At 58.1% G+C, this 8,838-nt stretch overlaps 1 protein-coding gene across 1 annotated transcript; it reads left to right on the plus strand.

Annotated features, from left to right (window-relative positions):
* Positions 1-2,617: 2,617 nt before the first annotated feature.
* Positions 2,618-8,569, plus strand: FGD2 (FYVE, RhoGEF and PH domain containing 2; the record flags this gene model as incomplete). The annotated part of the gene is made up of 15 exons (XM_010191129.1): positions 2,618-2,873; positions 3,424-3,504; positions 3,958-4,106; positions 4,457-4,613; positions 4,731-4,869; positions 5,400-5,458; positions 5,844-5,990; positions 6,367-6,459; positions 6,791-6,870; positions 6,950-6,980; positions 7,121-7,225; positions 7,422-7,547; positions 7,729-7,875; positions 8,110-8,253; positions 8,339-8,569. Coding segments are annotated over 15 exons (1,945 nt in total), but the record flags the coding sequence as incomplete, so codon positions are not given.
* Between the last annotated feature and the right edge of the window lie 269 nt (positions 8,570-8,838).

Raw genomic sequence — 8,838 nt, forward strand, 5'->3', positions numbered from 1 at the left:
GGCAGGCTCCAACTGGGAGGTTGTTGGTGGGGTCTGCAGTGCCAGCAGGGCTCCCGCCTGCCCTCCACCCTGCACAGCAGCTCCTTGGCGGCCCCTGACTGGTCCTTTATAGCAGCGGGGCTGCTTGGACTCGTATTCAGCCCTCGAGGTTCCCCAGGGCTCCAACATGTGGGGGGCTCAGTCCACCTCTGCTGCAGGCCAGGCCTCGGCCCACTCCATTGCAGCAGGCCAGGCCTCAGCCCCCCTTCTGCCCTTGTGCTGTCCCTGCTGCTGCACTGGGCTTGGTTGTGCTGCCACTTCGGGGCGTGTGGTGAGGTGTGTGTGTACATGTTCCCCCTACGCTGAACAAATTCCCAGTGTTTTCTCAGCGTTTCTCCTGCTGAGCTTCCTCTTTCCTTTTCCTTTTGCGGTCAACCCAGGGACAAGCTCTCCTACCACAGAAAGAAAGGCAGCAGACGGGCTTTGCCTTGTGCAAATCCTCGTCCCTAAACACCATCGTGGGGCCCAGAAACACCTCAGAGCAGAAAGGGGGAGAAGAGAAGGGAGCTGCAGCCATCAGCACCCATCCCTGAAGCTCCTTTACACCCAGGAGCTGCTCCCAGCCAGTGCAACCAGTGCCATGGAGAGAGAGGCCGGTAATCCACAGAGCGTTTTGAACCTGGTGACTGTGTTTGAAGAGCACTGGTAAGGAGGGAGCATCCTGGGCACTGTGGGTGCGATAGGGCTCTACGTGGCGTGGGGTTTGGAAGGAAGAAACCTGCTGTGGAGGTGGCTTGGAGGCCGTGGAGAAGGCTGTGAGGTGATTTGCTATCATTTAGCACTTGAATTTGTCCCAGTGTCTTCCTCCTTGCTGCAGAAGCCTGAAAACCTCAGTGGGATGTGAGTGCCTTTGGGGGTTTCTGTGCCTGGCTCGGGGTTTGGCTGTGAAATGCTCGTTCCCTCTGTGCAGTCGGTCTGGCTGGGGAGCGCTTTTTCCCCTGCTGCTGGGGAAAAGGAGTTTGGTTTGCAGATCTGGCTTTACTGGGAATTAACTGCTTGAGCGTCTGGGAGGATCTGAGCCTCAGGCACCAACCTCAGAGTATTCGGTTGTTTGCAGCGATGTGGTTCCTAGGAAAGGGAAGAGAAAGAATGGCATTAAGGGGGTGAGCGAGTTTCTTTTGGGCTATGTGGCATCCCCATGGGACCTGCAAGCGTGTGCCACAGTCAGAGCAAGGGGATTTGCCTTCCCTCTGGTTAATTCTGAGGCTTGGGGCAAGTCATTGTGGTCTGTGCCTCAGTTTCCCTGGCTGTTGAATCAGAATACTGACTCTTGCCTTGCCTTGTATCAGTGAGGGGCCTGCAGTGAGCCTTATCAAGGCTGGGTGGTTGGGCTGGTGAGTTTTGCAGCACTTCCTAAAGATGGTCAGGCAGGAGACTTCCTTCTCTGGGAATTTCACCCTGTGCTTTGCCCCAGGGTTTGTGCTCTGGATGGCTCCAGAGCAGTGTGGTTGTCCTCTGGTCCCACAGTCGAAATTTGGTCTGTGATGTTGCTGAGGTGGAACCGTTTGCAGCGTTTGCTCTGCCTCCATTTTGCTGCTGCAGCGTGTTTGTTGGTTATCGTGAAGCATGAGTTTCATTTAGAGGAAATAAAAATAACTTAACGACTTTCAGAGGAAGCTGGGGAGCCTGGAAATTATTTTTATGGAACAGAAATCAGTTTGGGCTAAGTCGGTGCAAACAGAAAGAGGGAAGTTCCCTGTGGGATCCTGGCAGTGGGTTTAGGCTGTTACAGGTCTGGGGGGCACCGGGAGGGACAGATAAAGCCTCTCTGTTCCGTGAAGGGTGGCACCAGCCCCCATGGCCAGGAGGGGATACGTGCATGGTTGTGGATGCTCACAGCGTGGGGATGGACCCGTCATCCTCTTCAGATGAGTTTCTGCCCCTCAAGTCATCTCCTACCCTCAACTTTTTGGTTTTATGTTCAGTTTCATCCTGGTTTCCTCCTCCTCCTCATCTCACTCCTCTCTGCAGGCCACCAGTGATGTCTTCCCAGCTTCTGCCCACAGCCATTTACCACAGGGACCAGCTCTCGGGTGACAGACGAGTCACTGTTGTCATCTTCAGGGCCTGTGCTCTGTGAGCTTTCTCCCCCGTGGGCTTTCTCCCCCGTGGCTGCTCTGAACCTGTTTCCTTGTCTTTGCCAGAAAAGGGAAGAGAGAAAAACCACCAAAAAAACACCTGCATGAGCCCTTCTCTTGGCTGACACCTCTTGGCTCTTTGGCTCTGTGGTGGCCACAGGCAGAGCTGTACCAACGCTGCAAAGGGCAGGGCTGTGCTTTGGGAAATCAACGGCTGTGGGTGGGATAAAACAGCAGAGTTGTGCTTTTCTAGAGCAGAACAGGGACTGACCACATCAGGAGGCACTGGGAGGAGAGGGGCTGGATCCTGGCCCCCTTGGAGGCTGGATGGGCTCTCAGCCCCCGGGTTGTATCGGCAGGGTTATGGCAGAGCAAAGCAGCATCAGCACTGGGAAGTCTTAACGCCTTCGCTTGAGGATGGGGGCTTTAACCCAGGCCTGAGTGGGCTGTACTGCGCTGGGGGAGCGGTTGAGCTGATCACATTCATTCCTCCATGGCAGGGCTGGCAGATTTCCCCACAGAGACAAGCAGGCTCCACGCAACCAGACCGCTCCTGCGACCAGGCTGCCCCAGCAGCTTCCAGCATCCCCTGCCAGCCAGGCTGCCAGGCACCAAGCGGGGCAAGAGAATGAGGAGGAGAAGGAGCAGCAGGGTCAGCGAGGCCTCAGCTTCAAATGCCTCCGTTCTTTCTGGCACAAGATCAGTGAGGACAACTGGAGGAGGCAGCAGGACCCTGGCCTTGAGCCTGGCAGCAAGGTAAGCTCAGGCAGGCAGGGATTAGCGTGGGATGGATCGGAGCTGGACCTGAGAGAGTCCCTGCCCTTCAGTGGCTGGTGCTTGGGGTGACAGAGGAGTGACACCTTCCCTGCTGCTTTGGGCACAAAACAGATCCAAGCAGCCCTTGTCTCTTCCAGCTGTAGTATAATTATACCCTGGGGATCAGATGCCCTGTGCTGCCCTTTGCCAACTGCAGTCCTGTTTGTGCCAGGCTGCGTTCAGAGGCCTTGGTGCAACTCAGACCACAGGGTTAACCCACTTCTTGGGATCGCTAACCCTGTATTGCTCTGGGAGATACAGGCACAAAGGGTTGACCTAGGAGGACATGAGCCGGACTTCCCGAGAGCCCTAAAAATGCTTTGTTTTCACCCTCGTTTTTACCACGTTGAGGTCCTTGCTTTGCCCTCACCTGAAGCGAGGTCCAGTTTGATGTGGGCTGTGATCACCGGGGAACGGAGCTGCATCCCCTTGGGCTGATGGGGAAAGCTTGCGTCGCAGCCCACCAGACTGAGTCCTTCTCCCCGTGCAGGAACCAGAGGAAAAGAAAATAGCTCTGGAGCTGCTGGAGACAGAGCAGGCTTACGTCAACCGCCTCCACCTTCTCGACCAGGTGAGCTGGGGAGGTTGGGAAAGCAATAGCCCTGCTGCTGTCTCAGCCACCCCACACTGACAAACCAGACAGGACCACGGCAGGGCTCCACACTCACCAATTTTCCTGTGCTCCTTGGCCTGAATTTGGATCCTGTGGCAGTGCCTGGGCTCAGCTCATGGTGTGCACAGGCCAGGGACTGTTTCCTGAAGGATTTGGAGAGGATGAAGCTGCACAGATGAGAGCCATGCTGGGCTGCTGGTCCTCATGGCCAGAGAAATGGGTCTGGCCTTTGCCTTTCCTCCAGCCCACACCTCCAAGGAGCACCGTTGTCCCAGCAAAGCGCCCTGCACCTCTCTTGGAGCCTGGGATTTCCCTCCTGCACAGTCAGGCCTTTTCACTGGGATCTCAGGGAGGGAATGAGGTCCTCAAGCCTTTTCCTGACCCTTTCTATTCCCTGCTTCTTTCTTCCAGATATTCTATACCGAGCTGATGAAAGAAGCCAAAACTGGGAAGACAGTCCCGGAGGAGGTGGTGAAAATGATCTTCTCCAACATCTCCTCCATCTACCAGTTCCACGCCAAGTTCTTCCTGCCAGAGCTGCAGAAGCGCATGGAGGATTGGTGAGCTGGGAGCGAAGGGCGGGATGCCAGAACGGGGGAGCGGTGATGAATTTGGTCTCGCACCAGGACCAGAAAGCTCAGTGTATTTTGCTCCAGATGTCTTTAAAATGCTTCTTTAAAACTCTCCAGCCCACATCTGGGTATTTCTGAAAAGGGGGATGACATCTCAGGTGGTTTGGGGGTGCGAGCTGGGCACGTTCTGGGGAATGGGAAGCTGCATGGGGGAGTAGCAGGTCGCAGTGGTGAAAACCTCTGTCCTCCACCGTACACAAGCCCCCCCCTTGGCTTTATCCCTTGCTTTTGGTCCCACTGGACTGAGGAAGCTGCTGCTTTGTGGTTCCCTCCCACAGGAGCTGCAACCCGCGGGTCGGGGATGTGATCCAGAAGCTCGCGCCGTTCCTCAAGATGTACGGCGAATACATCAAGAACTTCGACAAGGCCGTGGAGCTCATCACCGTCTGGTCAGAGAAATCCCCACCCTTCCAGGAGCTCATTGCTGACATCCAGGTGACGGGGTTGGGGACCACAGCAATGCTCCCCAAAATCTCCCCGCTAGGGAGTAGCAGCAGAGGGTGGGAGCTGCCTCGGTCACTGATTCTTTCTCTGCGTGGTGTCTCTCCCCAGAAGAGGAAGGTCTGCGCTAACCTAACGCTGCAGCACCACATGCTGGAACCTGTGCAGAGGATCCCACGCTACGAACTCCTCCTGAAAGATTATGTCCGAAAACTACCCCCCGAGTCCCCAGACCGGGACGATGCAGAGAGTAAGGGCTCCGTCTGGCTCTTCCCCAGGGTGGGTTTGTAGGGGAAATAACAGCCCTGATGTTGTACATGAGCATCAGGATACCTGGGGTCTCTCACCAGCTGCCCTGTGCCCTTGGATAAACCTCTCAGTCTGACCCTTTTCTAGCAGGGAGAGGGATTAATCTGCACTTTCAGGGTCTCTGGAGGTCAGTGGGGAAGGCTGGTGCTGTTTCAGGATAAGGATGATCCCTCCAAAGCACCCCTCAGTGACCAGGGCAGCTATCGGACCCCTGTGGATCACAGCAGCTCCCAGTCCTACGGGGGTGGAGTGATAAACGAGGAGGGTGGCTGTCCCCACAGGACCTGACCGTGCCCCTGCGCAGTCTGGACCCAGACGCTTGTGCAGCGTTCAGGGCCATTCAGGTCGTGTCCAAGGGAGGGCAGCAGCCACCACAGACGTGGTTCCCCCGTGAGGGAGATGCTGGGGGGGATTTCTCCCCCAGCTCCCTAACAAGTGTTGAACCCTCCTCCCTTTCTCTTCTGGTTGCAGAGGCCCTGGAGATGATTTTTATGGTGGCCAAGCACTCCAACGCAGCTATTGCCGAGATGGTGAGTGCCTGTCCCAGCTGGCAGTGCTTTGTGGTCCACAGCATGGTTATTCACCAGATTTCCTCATGGCATCATTGCTGTGTGACTCAGTGGAGCACAGCCCTGCCCTGAACGGGACAGGAGCACAGTGGGTTCAGCACAGGGGTTAGACCCTGCTCTTGATGCCTGATCCCATCGCCCTGAGCCTGGGAAAGTCACATCTGCAACATCAGCTGTGATGTGAGTGGCTGTTTCGAGCCTGGGAGCTACTCCTGGGATGAGGGAGCTGTGGCCACCTCTCCTGGTACTCAGCTGGCATGGGAGGTGGGGATGGAGGGGACCCAGGGGTGACAAGGTTGTGGCTGCTGAGCTCCCCACAGAAACAGGTCCCTCTGCCCATCCCCAGGAACGGCTGCAGAACCTCTGGGTGGTCTATCAGCGGCTGGGCCTCGAGGATGACATTGTGGATCCCTCCAACGAGCTGATCAAGGAGGGGCCCATCCAAAAAATCTCCACCCGCAACAACAGCACATCGGAGAAGTACCTGTTCCTGGTGGGAGCTGGGATGCCCAGGGGAAGGGGCAGGGAGCAGATAGGATGGGAATGGGGAGGGGGCAGCACAGCCTGGCCGGGGTGTTGCTGAATCATCTCTACGTGGAGGGGATGAATTAGAATTGGGGGGTTTGAGCCCCCCCTGTATAGGATGTGGTTGGGAACTTGTTCATGCCCTTGGGGGATGTCACCGTCCCAGAGCCTTTGCAGGGTGGGAGAGGGCAGAAGCAGTCGCTTTTTAGGCTGGATTCTTCCCAAGGACCAGCTCAGCCCCAGGGGAAGGTGAAGGACCCCCAGATCCCAGGGAAGCCCCCCCCCTAGCTCAGAGCAGGCAGCTGCTGGGCTCCAGCCAACCCTCTCCTCCTCGCCCTGCCCAGTTCAACAACATGCTGCTCTACTGCGTGCCCAAGGTCATCCACGTGGGCGCTGAGTTCCAGGTCCACCTCCGCATCGACGTGGACGGCATGAAGGTCAGACAGGCACCTTGTCTTTGTGCTTCCCTCGGACTCTGACTTCCCTAAAATGCACCCCACATTTTATTTGGGTTTTAATGTGGCTGCTGCCCCGCACTTCCTCAGGAAGGAGGGAGGAGCTGGAGCCAGGGGTGGCTTTGTGTGTGATGAGGAACGGTTGATGTGCTCTGATCCTGTGCGATCACCGAGCAACCTCGTGCACAGAGGATCTGAGGGGCTAAAGGGCTTGTGCCCATGGGAAATCCCTGTCCCCCACATCATGGAGGAAGGTCCCTGGGTGCTGGATGAGGGTTCAGCTGCTCCACATCCTTTCTTTGGTCTCTGTCAGGTACGGGAGCTGAACGACACGCAGTTCCCTCACACCTTCCTGGTCTCGGGAAAGCAGCGGACGCTGGAGCTGCAAGCCAGGTAAGGGGAAGGACAGCAGTCCCACAGACCCTCTCGAGGAGGAGGGACACCAGCTTATTCACCTCCCATTTTGTACCAGGTCCGAGGAGGAGATGAACGCCTGGATCAAGGTACCACTGCGTGCTGGGAGAGGTGGCACAACTCCCTCACCCCAGCTTGGACTCCTGGGCCCCAAATCAGGGCTGATCCCTGCTGCCTGTGTCAGGGGCAGCCTCACCACCTGCCCCTCCAGCCCTGCCTTCCCCCCTAGGCCTGCCAAGATGCCATTGACAGGAAGGAGAAGAGGAGCAAGAGCTTTAAGACAGCGGTCTTAAACCTCTGCCGAACCCCAGAGCCGAACACCCCTGCACTGAAGGTAACCCTCCTGCCTCCTGGATGGGAGCTCAGAGAGAGCCCACCTTGCTGTGCCTCAGTTTCCCTAGCTAAACAGAGCTGGGGGGGGAGGCAATGGACTGAAATAAGGGCTGAGGAGGGGAAGGGTGAGAGCAGAGGGGCTGTGACCACCCAGACCATGGCCAGCCAGCCCCAGTGATGCTGTGTGTCACTCCCAGACAGAGGAGCTGGGCCGCCGAGCCCCGCAGTGGGTGCGGGACAACCTGGTGACCATGTGCATGCGCTGCAAGGAGCCCTTCAACGCCATCACGCGCCGCAGACACCACTGCCGAGCCTGTGGATACGTGAGTCACCCCGGCCCCGCTCTCTTCCCTCCCTCCTGACCTGGTAGGGAACCTCTCCTACACCTCGTACCCCTTTTCCCCAGGCTCAGGGCTGCTCCTGCCCCTCAGCTCCTCATGGAGTTGTCCCTGGGATCCCCCAGCGCTGCCCCAGTCTCACCAGTGTCCCGTTGGGTGGTTGTAGGTGGTGTGCGCTCGCTGCTCCGACTACAAGGCCGAGCTGCAGTACGACAACAACCGCCTGAACCGCGTGTGCCAGGAGTGTTACGTCTTCCTGACGGGCCACGTGGTGCCGGAGGAGCGGGAGGGGAAGCACAAAGGCATCCTGGAGGTGAGCTCTGCCCCCAGTGCGCGTCCTCCCCGTGCCCTGCTCCTCTGTCCCTCATCCCCCGAGCTCTGCCGCCCACACCAGTCCCCAGCTCTGCTGTCACACCGTGGCCTGCCCCTGGTTTGGGGGAGGTTTGTGGAGCACGCAGGGAATTCCCAAGGAAATGACCTTTGCTCGGTGCCCTTTCTGCCTCCCACACGGGGTATTTAGGGATTTGTTGGGCGGTTTTTTCGGCAGAAAGAAGCCGCAGAGGTATCGGGCAGGAGTTTGCTCTGCAGTTCCCTGCAGCTGCTGGACAAGAACGGCAAGGGGGGCACACGGGGCTGGTTCGTGATCCCGCAGGATGATCCCCTCGTGCTCTACATCTACGCAGCCCCCCAGGTAAGACCCCGGGCTTGGCTCCATCTGCGAGGGACGTCCCCCTGTGCCCGTCCCCTGCCTCCCAGCGCTGTCTCTGCTCTTGCAGGACGTCCGAGCCCACACCTCCATCCCGCTGCTGGGCTACCAAGTGAGGGACCTGCCCCAGGGCGACTCCCGCCACGTTTTCCAGCTGGCGCAGTCCCGGCAGGTCTACACCTTCGTGGCCGACACCGAGGAGCTGAAGCGGCGCTGGATGAGGACCATGGCGCACTCCGCCGCCGGGATCACGCGCCCGGAGGAGGGTGAGGATGTGGACTCCTGTGATGAAGCACAATGAGGCCGTGCCCACCTCCGGGGCTGCCTGGTGGGTCAAACCTCCCCCTGCTCACAGCTGGACTTGGGCAGATCCCCGATGTCTCTGCGTTTTGGTTTTTCATCACAAAAACGACAACTTTGGGACACGTTTGCCACCATACGGACAAAATGCAACCTCTTTCCCCTCCCTCTTTACTTTTCACGCTGGACAGAGAGGGTGGAGGTACCCAAGCCTTGAGGTGGAGGGAGAACCAGGGGGTTTTGGGGAGCCCTTGCAGCCAACCCGGCCCC

Source organism: Mesitornis unicolor, unplaced genomic scaffold, assembly GCF_000695765.1.
Source record: "Mesitornis unicolor isolate BGI_N332 unplaced genomic scaffold, ASM69576v1 scaffold31970, whole genome shotgun sequence".
In the NCBI taxonomy this organism is placed as follows: Eukaryota; Metazoa; Chordata; class Aves; order Mesitornithiformes; family Mesitornithidae; genus Mesitornis; species Mesitornis unicolor.